The sequence below is a fragment of the Phacochoerus africanus genome, chromosome 4 (genome assembly GCF_016906955.1).
Source record: "Phacochoerus africanus isolate WHEZ1 chromosome 4, ROS_Pafr_v1, whole genome shotgun sequence".
NCBI lineage: Eukaryota > Metazoa > Chordata > Mammalia > Artiodactyla > Suidae > Phacochoerus > Phacochoerus africanus.
Window position 1 is genome coordinate 96,230,190 of NC_062547.1, and position 19,014 is coordinate 96,249,203.

A 19,014-nucleotide genomic window follows, 5' to 3' on the forward strand; every position below is an offset into this window, starting at 1 on the left:
ATCCTCCCAGAATCTCTGGGGGTTAAAGCTCCACATGCTGGAGAGTGAGAGGAAGCCTTCATCTACCGTCCTCTTCCTCACTGTGCTGCAGATTCCTCCTGAGACACCTCAAGTGCTTCCCCTTCAAACTGTACATTCACAAATGCACCCAGCAGTTCTGCACTAGTCTATTAGAGATATAGCAAAAGAAACCAAAAGGCCATAGGAACCAAAAATCGGCCCAAAGGAGCTAATTCTTTTCTCCTTTAGGCTAGATAAAATCCCCGTCGATTTCATTTAAGAATTCTGGGTATAACAAGTATGCATGACTGCATCTGATAGGAAATGTTTCATTTGATCAAGTGCCCACTGTGGAAGTGCTGCATGTAGTGCTCGGTTTTATGAGAGCTTTAAGAATTTACAGCAGTTAGCTTTTCTTTATGATACAGTGTATTAATAATTCCGATTCAAAGGAAGATTTCCCGATGACATTATTTCATTTGACAAAGGAAGCAGTCACATATTGATGAGGATAGAAAGTTTAAGACACATACATTTTATAAATAAGTTTTCAAGTGTTCAATTCCATTCACCATGGGTTGACTGTGCACCTACTATGCATAAAGCATGAATTTATCTTGTAAGTGCCATTTGGACTTGGTCTGGAGCTTCTGTCCTCAGATATCTGCACTTGTAATTGTGGAGGCCTGTTTTCACTGCCAAGTCTCTCTCAAACCTCAGGTTTAGGCTGGTTCCCTAACTTACAAAAAATGTACTTTTTGGAGAAAGCAATTAATTACCTACTGAGAAGCCTGTTTACAATGAGGGTTCAGACACTTACATTAGTCATTCAGAAAACATGTGAAGCTTGAGTTGCATCACTTTATGTCACAAAATGAACATCACTTGATTGGTGACAGAATAGAATAAAAGGTATGTACTTTCCCCCTCTATTTGTGGGCAAAACAAAATCATACATGCAGAGTTATTTCTCTTAAATATCTGGCAAGGCATATGATTGATTGTTAGGAATTTTTCAACTTAGTTTAAAAAAAATTTAGCCAAATGTTAAAGCATGGAAAATGTTGGTGTAGGCAAAGCAAATATCCTGATAAAGCTTTGAAATCACCCCAGCACACAGACATGTTGAAATCTTACCATTAGGTTGTCATGCAGTCTGTTCCCTGCAGCGAGCAATAGCTTTAACCCTTCAGTGCTGCTGCTGAATTTTCATGTTTGGGGAGACGGCTGAAGCTTGGTTCGGGAATAAGCTTTCCCTTGGGTGATGAGGGTCGACTTATGGGAGAGAACTGAAGTTCCACTTGTGTATGTGTATCTGATCTCAGAAAAATACACCTACACATTCTACAGTCAGTCGTCCTCCAGAAGGAGAGGTGTCTAACGAGTGCCTGGTGATTTGTGTGGACTCTGTTCAAGAGACTGTGTAACTTCAGGGTGTGTCCCATAGATCTTTCTCTTCCTCCTGAGAATTTGCTACTTCTGAATGAACTTCTTAATGGCACATCTTTTAGATGACACAATCTCGGCATCCCCGAGGGTTTGCTTTCTAAGGGAACTGCCCTTGGGGTGAGATGGCTATTTTCTGGGTTGCCTTTGCAGTGTTTCTTAGAGAAGCCCTCACTGAAAGGGTTAAGGTATGTTACTGCAGCAGTTATCAGCAGACCAGCCATCTACCTTTGGTACTTACAGGAATTTTATGGCTCTTGATCATATTATCAAATTCTTCATTAATTTTTTTGTATTTTTCTTCAGTGCGTGGGGTGAGTGCATAAGAGGAGTCGGGATCGGGGCTTTCACAGCCTTTGTTTTCTTTCTTGTTCAAGGCCTGCCAGGTTCAGAGAAATATCAAGAGTAAAAAAAAGGAAGGGTGTTTTGAGTACTTACACACAATCTTTGCCTGCTGATCATTAGATCAAGATCTTCGTTAATTTTCCTGTACTTGTCCTCAGACTCAGGGCTGTGACCTACTGAATCGTCTGCATCAGGATCTGGGCTGTCACAGCCATTAAGGCCCTTCTTTCTCAACGTCTGAAATACATAATTTGGAAAGTTCAAACCTAGACACAGGTTGTAAAAGACATGCAGGGGTGTTACAGAAGTTTAAGCTATTCAGTATTTTAGGTTATTACATGTACTATATTACATGAGGGTAAAGAAACCGTATTGAGAAATAGTGAGTCATTTCAACAGTGCGTTCATTACTACTTAAGAAAAAAGTATAAGGGAAATATTCCCTCTGCAACCAAATTCAGTCAGTGAACAAAGACGGTAGGAGGGCTGAAGTTTCATGACTTAGAATTCATATGTGCTTCCAATATCTGGTGAGAGGCAATGAAAGAAAAATACAAGTAAAGTGGCAAATTGCAACAGTATTTATTTTCCCACAGAAAAATTAGAAGTTAGGACATTACACAATGATTTCGGAAAATGTGATCACGACAAAAGCAGAAATGGTAGAAACAGATCTCTAGCTTGAGTTTAACATAATGGTTGGCACTAACAGTTTCCCACCACCCCTCTGCATATGTACTTGACGGCAAAAGGTGGTAAGAGAACCTAGCATGCGTCTGCATGAAGTAGCCATTAACAGTGTTCAGACATTCTTTTTCTCATATTATCTTCTGTCATGTTTTACCACAAAAGATCAGATATAGTTCCTTGTGCTATTATAATATGAGAAAAAGAATGTATATATATATATGTATGACTGGGTCACTTTGCTGTACAGCAGAAATTGACACAACATTGTACATCAACTATACTTTAATTAAAAAAATAAAAAAAGATTAAAAAAAAGAATGTTCAGACACTGTGATCATAAGGGGAATCACCTTTGTTTAGTCTGATTAGAGTTCTATAAATACGAAAATCTGTACTGAAATTGATAATACTGAGAAAACATAGGCTGAAAGAAAAGTCGCAACAGCTGAACTTAGGGCTTAACCATCATGAACTGAGTAAGGAAGGCAAAGAATACTGAAAAGAAGTAACCAAGTCAGTAACTACTAAACTAGCAGAAGTTCCTCCTGGTTTCAGCTGAGGATGATGACCCTGAGACTGCCTCCTAACACATGAAAGTGAAAAGTCAGTGTCTTATCTTGAACCTGCTATCTGGTCTAGTTTCAGCTGTCACAGAAGGATAAATACTCATGCAAAACTGTAACAGGAGTCCTGGGCTTTACTTTCTTTCTTTCCCTTTTTTAAAACTGATGGTTGTCAACGTAATTGCACATGATCCGATCTACAGAGATAATGTTATGTTTTTAGAGATTATAAAACTTCTGATTAATCAATCACACAGCTTGCCATGTTAATTATTAATAGACTAGCAACATTTCTAAATTTCCCTGGTACTACCCAATCGTTTATAAAGAGCTGTGTACCTAAGTGTCTCTCATTAATGGAAAGTACATCAGAGCTCATCTTTATTAAAGACCGAATTCACACACAAATAAAGCCAAAGCTGTGACGTCAAGCTAAGGAATTCAAAGCTGAGATAACACTCCATCTTTATTTCATACAATTGGGGAAAATAAATAAAACAACATGAATTAAAAGGGGGTGTCAGTCTTAAAAATTAAGCTCCTTGGCCCTTACCAATGTGTAACAAATGTAACACTACTTAAGATTAGTTTCTGAGGCACTGAAAATTTTTACCTAAAATCAAACTGAGAGCTACCATTTTGAATACGTCTTTGATACACTGTGGCTCTGTAAATATTTATTAGTGTTATAGTGATATAATATAACAAATAAACATATGGTTACAGCTTATTATGTGGTAAAATGTTTGAATATTAAAATGAATATTTTGACATAAGATGATAAAATATACATTTACAATCTTGGGGAATTTACAATTGGTGGGGCCACCTGTCCTATCATAAATCAACAGCTATCATTTTCATCCAGAATAAATACTCCTAGAGAGTTCCAATAATAATGCTATAAAGGATGTCACAATACATTAGAATAAAATAATTTTATTTGCTAACTTAATTTCCTATGTTTTAAACTCTATTGTTAGCATTAGCTCAGTCACAAGAACATTCTTGCTGGTGATGACTGTTTACTATTATGATGTGTTCCTGCTTTGATCTCTACATATCCTTGAGCTTTTAGGAATAATTTCTGAGTGTCTTGCATCACAGTCCACAATTTTTCATAAAAATTCACTCATGTTGGAAAAAACATGTAAGGTTAATAAAATAGTCTGATATTTTTTCATAATTTATCTACTGATATTTTTGTAAGGCGCTTTAAGACTATTCTTATATAAACCCCTAATTTAACGTCTTATATAACACTGATTTATAATCTTATCTAGACAGCAGATTTTTCAATATGCAACCCGGATCTTTTATACAATATATCTTCTTGTGAAAACTATAGTTGTTTTGATGTGCAGATTGTTGACAACAGAACGCAAGGGTTAGGAGAGGCCTATCAACTGTCATTACAATCCATCTGGCACGTACATGTGTGCTAAATATTCTTACGAAGTTCTCAGCAATAGATTTTGTGTTTGATTTAGAAAAATTCAAACATCAATTACACTTTATTGAAGATTTCCACAAATGTTAACTCATTATCTCTCACAAATCTTCCATGAGGATTTTAGGGAACCCTTATGTCAGGTATCAAGCCAGAATGGCTCTCACCACGGCCCAAGCCTCCTGCCAGGGCACAGTGGGGCCACCCTGCCTGGCTCTGCCTGCACTCTTGGGAGTGCGACTTGAGGGCCGTGGACTAGATATCTCCCACTCACATGCAACTACAGCATGTGGATTGAACACAAATAAATTAGGTAGAATTTTTAAAAATTAGGCTGTGGGAAAATTTTAAGTATAAAAACATGGCTAAAATATTGATACTTCTTAGTCATCAAATTTTAGACCTAGTGGGAATGCTTGTTGCTCAATAAAACACTTCTCAGTTTACAGATTAAAAAGTCAATTATGTGGTTGCCAAGAGGGAGGGGAAGGGGCTGGGAGGGACTGGGAGTTTGGTGTTAGCAGATGCAAACTATTTTGGATTTGGAATGGATGAGCAATGAGATTCTGCTGTATAGCCCAGGGAACTATGTCTGATCAATTGTGATGAAACATGATGGAGAATAATGTGAAAAAAAGAAAAGAATATGTATATATGTGTGTGTATATGCATGTATGTATGTATGTATGTATATGTACGTAGGTAGGTAGGTATAACTGGGTCACTTTGCTGTACAGCAGAAATTAATAGAACATTGTAAATCAAGTATAATAAAACAAAGTTTTAAAAAGTCAATTAGATCCTTAGCTCCTTTATACCTGAAGAATTATATAAACTATTAAGTAAACAAAGCAGTGGCATGAAGTCACAAAGGAGATGGCAGTGATGGGAATAAGAGGGAAACAGTGGCTCATTTTCTCCCACTAAATTCTTCTTGTATCACACTACATCATCAAAAATGAACACCACCAGTATTTAAGTAGTGAAATATCTCTACCATTTAAAGACACATAGTTTTAAGCTAAATTGTGTTATTTTAAAAAGGAGCATTTTGAGATATACAAACACAAAACCCAAGAGCATATTAATATTGAATTCAAAGTTCCCATAATCACATAACCAGAACATTGAAAAAATTGTTCAAAAATATTATTCTCAGCTGAGAGCTTGTAGAACACATTTATGCCAAGAACAAATGATTATAGTGGAATTATAAAGCTCTGAAAATGGAAGTAATGGCACCAACTTTACCACAGTTTGAATGTGGACCTATAAGAGTAGTCTTATCTTTATTATATTAAAAATCTACAGCTGTTTAATGATGGCAAAAGAATTACTATTAGATTTGGCCAAGTCTGTCTTTATCACAGTAATAAATAGTTGATATTAACTAAAGGGATTAACAAATGGAAAAATAAGCATTATTCCTCGAGACTTTTTTTCCTAGTAAAATCAAAGTCTCTGTTGCTGGCTTTTGAAAGCTTCTCTGATCTTTTATAAATGTTATTGGTCAGGTAATGTAGGCACTTAAATCATTATTCTTTTACAGGGGTTAGAAGTCCTGGATGTATATATTGTAAGTGTCTCTCAGCAGACAATGTTTTCAAAAGATTTATTCAGTGTGTCAAGATAAGGCAAGAGATCTACTGAAACCACCAGCTTCTACTGCTACGTATCTAAAGAAACTCTTTCCTCTGAGAACTCTGTAAATCTGGAGTCAGCCTTCCATGTGAGAGTGACATTTGTGGGGTGGATCAATTGATTGCAGAGGCTTCTGGGATGTTTTCACAAGGCAGCGGTTGTCATGCAGTGAGCTGAGAACAGCCGTTTCTTAGAGAAGTAATTAGATTGACAGAAGGTGACATACTCCAAACAATAAATGGGAAAAGGAGTGCAGCCAGGTATTCCAAAAACCATGTGGAATCTTCCCCCTACCCCCAGACAATGTGGACATATGGACTCTGCATTATTACATTTGTTCATTGGGAAAACTTGAAATACATATAAACTGATGATGATAGGTGACAGGTGCTTCAGAAATTCTAATGAAATAGATGTACGGAACAGATTCTATGTCATTACTGAAAGGAATAAAAATGAAAAAAAATGCCACATGGAGCTCTCATTTCTTGTCTTAGGCATTATGTTATCAACTAGAAAAATCCCTTCTGTATACAATGGTTAAGACTGGTTTTCCCTTCCTAATTATCTCTTGTTAGCAGGCAAGAAATAACTAAATTACTGCCCCTTTTCAAATATGAAATTACATATTTTATGTTAATGCTATTTAAGCAAACGTGACCTTCTTTCAGAGACCCACTATCACAGATTAAAAGCTTCCAATTCCTCAATTTCTTTCCATGTCTTTAGTTTTAGTCCTCAAGAATGTGTATTTTCATCATCCTTCTTTTTCTGTGCCTCTGTATTTTACAGCAGAAATTTCAAATCCCCTTGTGACAAATCCCAAAATAGTCTTATTAATTTTGTTAAAATTCAAATAATCACCCTTTCTTGCAGAGCTAGCATTGCCCTTACTTCAGAGAGTTGATGTGTCAAGAACACATGTGGGAATTGTTACCATTAGTTGCCTTAATGTCCTGTTCACACAAAAGCCAAGAAAAAAAAAAAAAGACATCAACTTAGAAAAGGTAGCTTCCTTTCCTCTGATACTAAATCATTTCTGGGCTTGTCTATCACAGCTTTATGAAGATAAGTGTCTGCTGAATAATCTTTAGAAAGTAGTGAATCTACACAGGCACAGGAGGTGCACTGAAATGGAGACTGTCTGTAAACGAAGTTTCTGAGCTTCATAAATACCCTCCCACGGTGGTAGTGCTGCTGCGCAGGACACTGCTGCTTCCAGGCCCTTCAGCATCTGTGGAGTGTCCACCCTAAGGACTGTGCTCAATGACTGACTTCATTTAAAACACATTCAGCAAATAATTATTGAGAACCTCTTATAGCCCAGATACTGTTCTTTGTACTTGTTTTTAGAGAAGCAGGCAATACAAATTCAACCAAAAAGCTCTGAACTGACCTATAATATTGTGTGTTTTTGGTGATTTCCAGCACAGATTACTTAGGCTATGGGAAGAATCAGGTTCCAAGAAATTCCACCATAGGTTTTAATAATCAAAACTGTAAGACTGTCTGTACTCTCTCTCCCTGTTTCATAGTTCTTCTTTGTTCTTAATATAGAAATGAAAAGGCACATTAAAATACTGTGAATTTAGTACAATCAGTAGGTAGACTTTAATTAGACAAGCAAATCATAGCTAGCATAGTGTATAAAAAATTAAATTTTACTCAAAATCATCCATTTGTGGTGAAAATTTTAATAAGAAGTTTAAAATATAAACCCTAACAACACTACATTTCTCTAGGTATGAATGCACATCCTAACCAGACAGTAACTCCTACTGGGGACAGGCCGAGAAGAGCTGGAGGGTTTTACTGCTTTTGTTTTTATTCTTTTCCTCCAAAGATAATATTAATATTGGACTGACTTTTTTTTCAGTGAATGATGTTTCATCTTTAGATAATGGAAACAGAAACTCTGATTAAAGATGTGAAAGCTTTTAACATACAGAATGGAAAGAAATATCCACCCACTCCCCCTAATGGCCACAAATTATTTCATATATTCAGAGGGTGACAGTTCCTTGAACTACTGATACTCCAATGCTGGAATAGACCACCAAAGACCACCTGGCCCTTCCTCACACCTTTCAGGAAGGAAAATAATGGCGCATAAGCACCAGCCTTTCAAACCCCTTGTCCTTGCTCAAGCTGGGTTCTCTTACTGGGAGGACCCTAGAGGTGTCTGTTCCCTGGATGCAGACAGGCCCCCAAGGCAGAGTTGACACAGCATTTCCTCTCTGTAGATTTCTCTGATTCCCAGGGCTAAAATGAATCTCTCCCTCATTCATGCAATCACTTATTGTATATATTTTCTGTTAGAGCCTTTATCACAAATTATTATTTATATGTCTGTCTCCATTGCTAAATCCTTGATAGGTAATAAAAGCACCTTCCTTTATTCACTTTTGAAGTTTCAATATAGAGCAGAACCTGACACACACAGGTGCTCAATAAATGCTTGCTGAATGAACAGAACACACATTTCCACTTCAATTAACTCATCAAGTTTTCATGACAGAACAGGACAGAGGCTATTTGGCTGGTTGGAGGCGAAGACAGTAGTGGAATCTAGGCCTCTTGACACATATTTATTAAGTACTACTATGTCAGGTATTGTCTGTGGTCTTCTGGATGCAAGGATGCTTTTTATGAATATATGATTAAGATAATTTGTTTACATATCTTTCTTCCCCTAAGTGAGCTCCTGGAGGTTGGGGATTGTTTACTAGTTATTTGTATCATCAGAACTTAGCACAGGGCCTTCCATGTGGTAGAAACTTCAGAAATGTTTGTAGCATAAATGACAGACTGAAGGACAGATGAAGAGAACAGGAAAAAAATGCTTAGATGCTTTCTCTCACTAGGGAAAAAGTGTAGTTTGAGCCTAAGACTTGCAAGTGCAGTTTCTCTTTCCATGTTTTAAATTATTATTTCACACTGTTAAAACTCGGTTATTACTTCAGCCTTTTAAAGTAGCTGTTATAAATTGACTATTTTCTTAAATGTACCATTTTTAACTTAGAAAGCAATGCAGTATAGGCATAATTTGTACTAGGTATGAAACTGATTATAAGTCAGGAGATTTACATCATTAAATACATAAAAACTGGCATAGTGGTCTACATGTGGAATGTCAGAAAAACTGAGCATTTGTGAAATCTTTAAGAAAAAAAAATAAGCATATAATCTTAGTGATGAAACAGGTAGCAGGAAAAAGGGGGACAGAAATCTGCGTGGAAGGAGAAAAAAAGAGTGGAATTTTAGGCAGCATGTATATGCTTAGAAAAAGAAAAGCAAAAACCTTAAATAAAAGAACACAGGGAAACTTTTGGGAATGTGAGTCAGATACTATAAATCTGAAATGAGTATGTTTCAAAATTCTTGAGCAAAGTTCATCTTTTCTTCCCATTTCTTGGATGCTGCTCTCCTGTTCCACTGTTCTCGCAGGCCTTGACATTGGTCTTATTCCGGGCTAACCTTAGCCTGGAGGATTCATGGAAAATCAGGGTGATTCTAGGGCCAATCAGATGATTCAGGGTTCCTCAGGATAGGTCAGTGGTTTAGCGTTTTTATTGAGGTTTCTTCCACCACACCTCTTTTGGAACCTGGTCAAGGCAAGCCTAGAGTGGGACTGAGCTGGGGAAGTTTGCCATTAAATGTTTCCTGACATTCTGAATCCAGGAGAGATCTGAAGTGAAATACAAAACAGGGAACATTTTAATATGCAGTGATTGAAATGCATACTAAAAAAATATGCAGTTAATCCTAATAGTCTCTGTAAAGCAAGCTAAGAAAATAAAGGCTGGAAAACAAAATAAAAAGCTGAAATACAAAAGATGAAATTGTAGATGAGTTTGAAAACTGGATAATGTTAGTGATTTCTTTTCTTTTTTTGGCTGTGCCTGTGGCATGTGGAAGTTCCCCAGGCCAGGGATCCAACCCAGATCACAACAGCAACCCAAGTCACGGCAGTGACAATGCCAGATCCTTAACTAACTGTGCCACAAGAGAACTCCAGTGATTTCTTAAATAAGGAAGACAAAGATAAGCGGAACTATAAATTAAACAAAGGGTGAGAAAGAGAGGGAAGAAGTAAATCCACAAAGATCCAGAAGCAGGATTTTTTAAAGTATAAAGTATGGATGTGTATCTTCATCTACTAACCATTTCAGACAATGGCATTTTAATTGCAAATAAATTACAGGGACAAAAAAGCAGATATTGGGGTCACTGACTGTTCAAAATAATACATTGAATTGTCTTTTTTTTTTTTCTCCCTTTTTATCTTTTTGTTCGTGCCCGTAGCATGTAGAGGTTCTGGGGCCAGGGACCAAATCCATACCACAGTAGCTACCTGAGCCACTGCGGTGACAATGCTGAATCCTTAACCCACTGTGCCGCCAGGGGAACTCATGAAGTATTTTTTAATAACTATTGATGATTTATTTTAACAAAAGAAGATATATATTTTACCTCAAGTAATGAGAGTAAAGTCAAATCTTTATTTTTGTTTCCCTGTAGGCTCTCAGCTAGTTGTAAATGCCTTTTTACTCAAGTCAGGCCAGCCTGACTAGTCATTTGAATGGGAGTAGCCTTCACTGCCTTATTTATCAGTCAGCCCAGGATTATGCTTAGTCACCATACTTCCTCATTTCTGCAGGATTCCCATGATCTCTCCTACATCATTTATTTGCCTGTGTATATTTTCGATTCCAACCTCTCCTTTCACCTATTCCCCTCCCACCTTTCCTTTCCTAGCAAACATCACAACCTAGCTGTTCAAGCTGGAGACCCAGAAACCACCCTAGACTCAACCATCTCTTGACTCAACTATCATTTTTTTTTTTTTTACTTGGCCTGCCATCCTTAATCTGTGTGATCCCTGACCCTCACTTTCCGGTCAATCTTTCTTCCTTCTTTTGGCAGGGCCTTATTAAAATAAAAATCTAACTCTTTCACTGTTTTCCTTATCAACCATGGTGGCTATCAATAGCCTTACCCACCAGTTTTCACAGCAAGCCCTCTGCCTGCCTTGCTGGCCAGCCCAGCCCTATTTCCTGTCTTCTCCCAAAACTCTGGGTTTTGCCAAGAAGGAACTCCTCACCATTTCCCAAGTCAGATAGGTCCTTTAATTACACTGTTTTGATATGCGTCATTCATTCCTGTCTGGAATATCCTTGTTTATTCCTTCTCTTTGCTACCCAGGCCACAGTCATCCTGGGACATCTATTACCTAAGGCATCACTTGCTCTGTGAAGCTTTTTCCCAACTCTCCTGGGCACTTAGAGATTTCCTTCACTGTGCCCCTAGAATCTTTAACTTAAAAAAAATAGTATGTGGTATTTTATATAGTAATTTATCTTTTAACAGGTCTGCTTCCCCACTAAATAGTGGGTTCTATTAGGGTTGGGTATTTCTGGCACCTAACAGAGGGTCTGATTAATATATGTGGGCTCAATATACATTCTCAGTAGTTGTTCATCGGATGACTGAATAAGCAAACAAACCTTGACAGTCATACTTTCTAACAGTGACAGACTAATTGAAATGAGTTGGGTGGGCTCCTAAGGTGACAGAACTATTTATTTGTTTTAATAAGATCAGTAAGTCAAAATTCAAGGCACATAAGTCCTGGTAGGTTAAAGCAATCTCTGCAATTACCTCATGACTGGGGCACAGGATAGCCCTGTGGGGAGCAGAGAATTCTGTATACAGGGCAAAAGGGTTGGGTTTCTTTGTGCTTATAATTGCTGAGTCTTGGGCAGCACAGGCTGATCCTTTCTATGCTCTTGAATCTTTTGGGGCTAACACAGCTCTAAGTTACCAGCAGGAGGACATAAACACACTGAGAACCAAAATAATGCAAGAGGTGCCTTATGCATTCTCTTTTCTGTTTCTAGGTTTTCCCTCAGAAAAGAGGACTTTACCTTTGATGTAATTTTATGAATCTTTGTTAGTTGGGATCTGTAATTTATCACTAGCTTATCAGAAAAGCAGTGTACCCAGAGCATTTGGTAAGGCAACACAAAATAAAAAGATTGGAGGTTGACAACAGATTAACTTGAGGCATGACAATTTTGATCACACCTGAGAAACCAAACCTCACTTCTGAGACAGCCAGGCACTCCCAGATGAAGGTTAAGTTGTTTCCTTTCCTAACACCTCTCTCCCACTGTGGATCTCTGCCAGGATGAAGAGAAGTAATACACTCCAAGGGGCTTTACTGGCCCTCTCACTCTCTCCTGGGTGGGCCTTTGATCCCATGGGGAAACACTCTTTTTGCCATTCATTCTCATTGTTGTAGTTTCCATCTCTTAGGTCACAGGCCAGCCCAACAATAACAGACTTCAATCTGAGATATCACTAAAAAATCCTTTACCATTTTTTTTCCCCTATTCCTCAATTTACTAAATGGTGGGAGAGAGATTTTTAAGGACCAATTCTGGATTGTGAACACTGATTTTAGTTAGGGTATCTTCACCATTTTCTCCTTTTTTTTTTTTTTTTTGTCTTTTTGCCATTTTTTGGGCCGTTCCTGCTGCATATGGCGGTTCCCAGGCTAGGGGTCTAATCAGAGCTGTAGCCGCCGGCCTACGCCAGAGCCACAGCAACGCAGGATCCTAGCCACGTCTGCGACCTGCACCACATCTCATGGCAATGCCGGATCCTTAACCCACTGAGCAAGGCCAGGGATCGAACTTGCAACCTCATGGTTCCTAGTCAGATTCATTAACCACTGTGCCACGACGGGAACTCTCACCATTTTCTCCTTGATACCTGACATTTACACTTTTTTTCTCATTGATTTCTCTCTCTTTCCAACAAACCAGCATGTTCTCCAATGAGTGGCAATAAGCCATTCTCCACTTAAACTTCTCAACAGAAAAGTTTTGATTTTGGTTATTCTAGTGTCTGGACAGTAGAGATGGGAAAGAGCCTTTAAACTCTACCTGCCTAATTGGTACACTCTGTTGAAGACAAGCCTAAGAACTAATTCTGAGGGTTTTGCCTGGGTCTGTGGTGTGCCATCCAAGAGACTGGTACTGACAATTGTGTTAGCAGATGCTCAATACCCACACTGCTCTGATGTGTCAAAAGGAGGTATCAGGACTGAAGAGCATTGCTGGGACTGTGTGAGAACAATATGTGAGTCACAGCTACTGTGGCTGCCAGAGGAGAGAAGAGTCTCAATGTGTTAGAACAAACCTCCGTGAGAGCAGAAACCTTTCTTTTTTCACTTCTGTATCCACAGCAACTTGAATGTGCCCAGCACATGGATGACACCCAATAACTACTGTTGTTAATAAAGGAATAATGGAATCCAAGGCTGCAGTGTCAGAGGTTTTTATTTAAGATGGAATCACAATGGGATCTGAAAACACACAGGGAGCAGTTGCTAGGTCTGTACTCAAGGTGTAGGCTGCTTTCACCCCTACCAACCACTGTCTCTAACCCCACACATCAATTTACATGATAAAAGAAAAGAATCACATGGACTAGAGAGTTAATGGAATTAGTATGTCTTTCTTTTGTGCTTCCCCAGAACTCTGTGATTAACATTTCTTTTATAATGTTGCTCTCTGTATTCTTGTTTTTATTTCATTTTCTAGATTAAAGGATTTCTATAGACAGGAATTGTCTCTTGAGTGCTTTCTATCCTTGGCAACTAGTGCAGTATCTGACAGCAGAAAGTTGCAAGAACTTGGTTAACTCTTCTGAATGGATGTTACAACAGAGAATATCCTTAAGGAGAGCCCAATGGTATGTAACAAGGAGGCTCAAGATTAAGCAAGAGTTAGTGGGGATCTAAGCTTTCCCTTTCCTTTGACACGGAACCTTCTTTCTCTCCTTTCAACAGTAGTGTCTGCTAGGTCTGTCAAAGGCTAGCAACCTTGGTCTCTAGCCTTACTCTTATGACTTGCTTCTTTCCATGTAGATTCCCCTGGGACTTGGTTAATGCAGTATTAATATTTTCTTTTTATTGGCTGGTATATCGGAAAACTTTCTGCTTAACAGAAAGTGCCCAAAGCATAATGGATGGGATGGTCACTGGTCACCTGGCCAGTTAAAACAGTAGGTGGAAGGACATCACGGGACTCTTGTCCGTCTTGGTATGTAGATGGAAAAGCAGAACGTACTCCCAAGAGAACAATAGGCCAGCATTGGCAGGTTGGGAGTCAAGATCCAGGGAAGAAAGGCTCCTTATAGGCTCCAAGTGTTGTCTTGGAAGTAGAGGTTACTGTATTGGATATTAGGGTTTACAGGATGTTGTCAATTGGTCAGGGAACAAATCTCTACCCACAATCACATTAGGGATTAATAAAGTCCCTCAGACCAATTCTGCAAAAGGCATAGCAGCACATCCCTCTGCCTTTCTTTACTGCAAGTAAGTTTTTTGGTTTACACTTCTTATCTCTTTTGCCACATTAAAAACTACTTGTGGGGAAGGAAAGCATCTAATCTATTTATCTTTTATAGTTGTTATGCCATTACCATAAACCTAACCTGTGGAGTGGTCATAAGTGGTGGATTTTACATTCAGTTTGGGCAGGTGTCGAATGGAAGAACATTTGTTAGAACTGTACTTTCAGTAATCAAGGAGCTTCAGGTAAATAAAAGGTGCTTTAAAATAAAATCGCTTCAAAATCCTCAGGCAGTTGCTCAGTTCTAGCCATTTTAAGGCTATTGTTGTATTTATAAAACATATTGATACTATTCTAGTCTGCTTTTGTTTGTTTGTTTGTTTTTTGGTTGCACCGTGGCAGGAGAAAATTCCTAAAGGAGAGGTCAAACTCACACCACAGCAGTGGCAACTATGCATCCTTAACCTACTGTGCCTTCCGGGAACTCCTCCAATCACTGTCTTTACTTAACTGCCTGCCTTGCCTGCCCATCCTGGTTGTTCCCTTTGCAGGACCATTGTGTGCCTGCCTCAGGGTCCACACAACACTGGGCTCCCAGAGGGCAGGGCGGTGCCTTTTACCTGGGAATCCCTAGGACAATGTAGAGCACTAGGCATCAAGAATTTCATAAATGAATATGAACTTTGAGTTCATTAATCAAAGGGCCTCTATTTGCTTTCCTAACAATGTAATTATTTCCAGATGGTACCAGAAATATAGCCAGAGTATCTACTATGACAGACATCAAAAGTGCCAGTAGCATTTCAGAACCCTAATTTACTCAGCTTTCCACAGGGACATGCTTTCTTGGCTCATTTGTTACTGGGGGTTGCTGTCTTCTGGGTTCACAAGGCAGTTCTTGCTATTTTACAGTACTGATAGGAAGGGTCCTTCTTCATCAGTGTATAGACGATTATGAACTGAAGGTAATGATTAGAAATAAATAGACCATAGGCCATCTACAAAGTGGATTCTGAAAATACTTAGTATCCATACCATTATGGCAAACTGGGATCTTTCCTTCTGGATTAAATATTTACAAATAAAATATAATTTATAAGAAATGTTTTTAGAAAGCCTAGTATTATCACTATCAAGTGCTTCCCAAGGCCTATAGAGCCTTCTACCTTATTATTTTATATGCAAGTTAAAGTTTCCATAAATTTATGTCTCCAAATTAAATGACCTAATAATCGAAATCAAACTCCTTTCAATTTTCTTTCCATAGGGTACGAATGTTATCGATACATGAATCTGTGGCCTCCGAACCTTAGACCATTTGTAGCTTGTAAAATCACATTTCCCATGATGTCATAAGTTATACTGATAAGGAACACTCTTCGGTTTTGTATTCAGCCACCTCAGATGTCATGTGATGTTACGAAAGCTAGAGAGCATTGAGAAACGAAAACCGGAAAGGCATGGGGAGGAACTATTTAAGGGAGGTGATGACAAGAAGGGGGGAGAGAAAGAGAGGATAAATAGATGACAGATAGAAAGTAGACAGAAATTGGGAGAAGAGGGAGGGAAGGAAAAAGAGTAAGGGAGACAGGCTGAAGGTGTTGTGAAAGAGAGAGGGAAAAAATAAGCCAGTGAGTGCTTCCAGTGATCATGTGGTATGTAAGCCGGTCTCTCCTGGCATAAGTGCTTAGCACTTTATGATCTAACATAAAGCTTTAACCACAGGCCTTCAGCAATTTTGCTCATCCTAAGACCCACCCCTGGCAGCAGCTCAGCACCTGTTGTCCAACTCAGGGAGGCCAAGTGGCAGCTGCCAGCCCCACAAACCACTCTCTCTCCACTGGCCCCACACAGCCTTCTCTGGCGAGCCTCTGTGGCCTTGGGCTCCAGGCCTCCATGGCAGTAGTAGCTGCCTGCTTTTATAGTCAGGATGACTTTAGTAATTTCAGGCATTATCACTGGAAATGTACTGTAACCTGATTTTTAAGTTTGGCATTTCAATTTCTGCAACTTATGAATTCTGTGATTTTCTAAGTTCAGTGGTAAACTCAGATTTTTCATTTGCGCTCTAATTTCTTCCATATTATTCATTAGGTAATTACAAAAACAACATTTCCTCTTCTATGGCAAGCAGAGGAAATTAAACCAGTCTTCCCGCACTATCAAAATATTAATTTTCCCCTTAGTTGAATCTGTTCCTCAGCAATAACACCTACCATTTATCGAGCATTTACCCTGGGCCAGGGACTGGGCCTCTAGCTTTGCATGGATCTTTTAAAAATCCTCGCAGCCACTCCTCCACTATGATTATCATTCTACAGATGAAGACAAAGAGCTGCAAAGTGGTTCAAGACCTTGCTGAAGTTTACAAAGCTCGTCAGTAGTAGAACCACATTAACCAACTCATGTATAAGCTCCAGAGTTCACTCTCTTAGCTACCTCACTTTCTGTCTCCGCAAATTTGGCCCATTTTAAAGACTACATAAATTATGTATATGTTTTCTTTGAACACTGACTCTCAGACAAAATGTGTTAAATGTTTGACAAATTTTACTTTTCCATAAAGGGATATATTTATAATTGAATTAACTTCTGATGAATGATCTTATCTAAAATGTTTTCCTTATTGTTTTATTGTAACATCCACTGAAGAGAGGGGAAGGCCCCTTCACTAATATTTTGGATGCAGCTACATAGTTAAAATGATGGGGAGGTTGTTGAAAACCTAAGGAAGGAAAGGTTGTTTAATTTTTTCCACCCCTACATTTTTAAGACTAGGAAGGAAGTCCTCTGCAATAACATTTGGGCTGTATCTATCTTGATAAAATAAATTGTAGGTTTGTTGCAATTATTAAAACAATAGCTGCAAAATTTTTAAGTCTTTGTTCCTAAGGAAAAAAGGATGCTTTACATTTTTTGGCACTTATATTCTTTTTTTTTTTTTAATTCTTTAGATTCACAATCTAACTGTTCAGCTCTTCATTTCAATTGCTGGAATAGATAAGTGATGCAGAGACTGCTCTGAAGTGACTTTTTTTTTTTTTTTGCTGGGTTTGAGGGGTGAAGTTTGGGGAAAATAGAAGAAATGTATACTTTTATGAAGATATTATTGTTTCTCTCTGGGAAAAGCTATAGGACTAAGGAGAAATATGCATTATAAAAATTCTTCTTTTAAAACTGGGTACATAAACTCTTTTCTTTCATTTTCAAAATGATACTGATAACACTGTGTTACTTTATAGGCCAGATGGTAGGAAAAATAAAAGGAATAAGTCTAAAAGTTCCCAATTTTTTTCTAGCAATTACAGGAAGACAGAGCAAGAAGTGAGATCTTCTTAAGTGAAAATTTCCCAAAGTCCAAGGAAAAGGGGAAAACTGCAGGAGAGTTTCAAGAACCACAAGACTTGGGTTTTGCATCTTGTCAGAAAATCCACACTGTTAGTAAAAGCCTGGGGAAGGGCTGGCACAGACCTGACTCAGCAGAGAAATGCCACCCACAGTCACCGACTCTGCTTCCGCAGTGGCTTAGCTGCCCTGTTTTCTCTGGAGGATTCCCCAGCCAGACCGACACACACAAGTCTCCGAGATGGGAAACTGGACTTTTTGAAAATCGAAATTAAACAAAGTTGTATAACATTTAAAAGAAGTTTACAATTATGATACTTGGCTTTTTAGACGGGCTTAAAGTCAATTTTCTGTTGAATAAATAATATTAACCACATATTAACCACTTAATCATTTTAAAATGCCTCAAATAGCCATCACCATCATTCTGAATTGAATCCCACTTCTTTTTAAAGTCTACTGTTAAAAGATGAGGGGAAACAGTACCATTAAAAGAGGAAGTAAAACATGGTACAAAGTCTCTTTCCATGAGGTAAGGTACACAAGTGAGTAATGTCAGAGGAATCCAACCTATACTGAAATGAGGTGTGAAAGTCAAAGCAGGTGGCTGGGAGAAGTTAGAACCCCTCATCCCAACTTACTACATTACTTTATTGCTAAAGCCAAAGGGACAGATAGAAATCAATGAAAGCTTTGTTGATCTGACACAGAAACAGGTACATAGAAAGATGCATGTTATATACCTGAGTTCATCTGCTGTAAAGACTGCCAGTCTCACAATCTCACACGAATAGCACATATGTGTGAGTGTGTGAGTGTGTGTATGTGTATAGCATGAAAGAATTTTCAAAGGATCTTCAGAATTATTTCTAGACAGATGTGTTTCTGCATAATCATTTTATTTTTTTTAGGGCCTCACCCACGGCATACAGAGGTTCTCAGGCTAGGGGTCGAAACAAAGCTGTAACTGCCCGCCTACACCACAGTCACAGCAGTGCAGGAACTGAGCCATGTCTGTGACCTATAGCATAACTCACAGCAATGCTGGATCCTTAATCCACTGAGCGAGGCCAGGGATTGAACTCTTGTCCTCATGGACACTAGTCAGGTTCATTAACTGCTGAGCCACGATGGGAACTCCCTGCGTAGCCATTTAAATCTTTCTTCCTCC

The 19,014-nt window shown here is 38.5% G+C and overlaps 1 protein-coding gene across 23 annotated transcripts in view; it reads right to left on the minus strand.

The window, feature by feature from the left end:
- The window catches only part of MEF2C (myocyte enhancer factor 2C), a 172,930-nt gene that overhangs the window by 40,763 nt on the left and 113,153 nt on the right, over positions 1–19,014 (minus strand). For 18 of the 23 annotated variants that reach the window (XM_047778251.1, XM_047778255.1, XM_047778263.1 and 15 more), the window contains one exon: positions 1,885–2,028. In XM_047778251.1, coding sequence (XP_047634207.1) covers positions 1,885–2,028 — 144 coding nt within the window. Of the gene's footprint in view, positions 1–1,687; positions 1,826–1,884; positions 2,029–19,014 lie in introns of all 23 variants that reach the window. The other 5 variants (XM_047778266.1, XM_047778267.1, XM_047778269.1 and 2 more) reach the window with 2 other exon arrangements.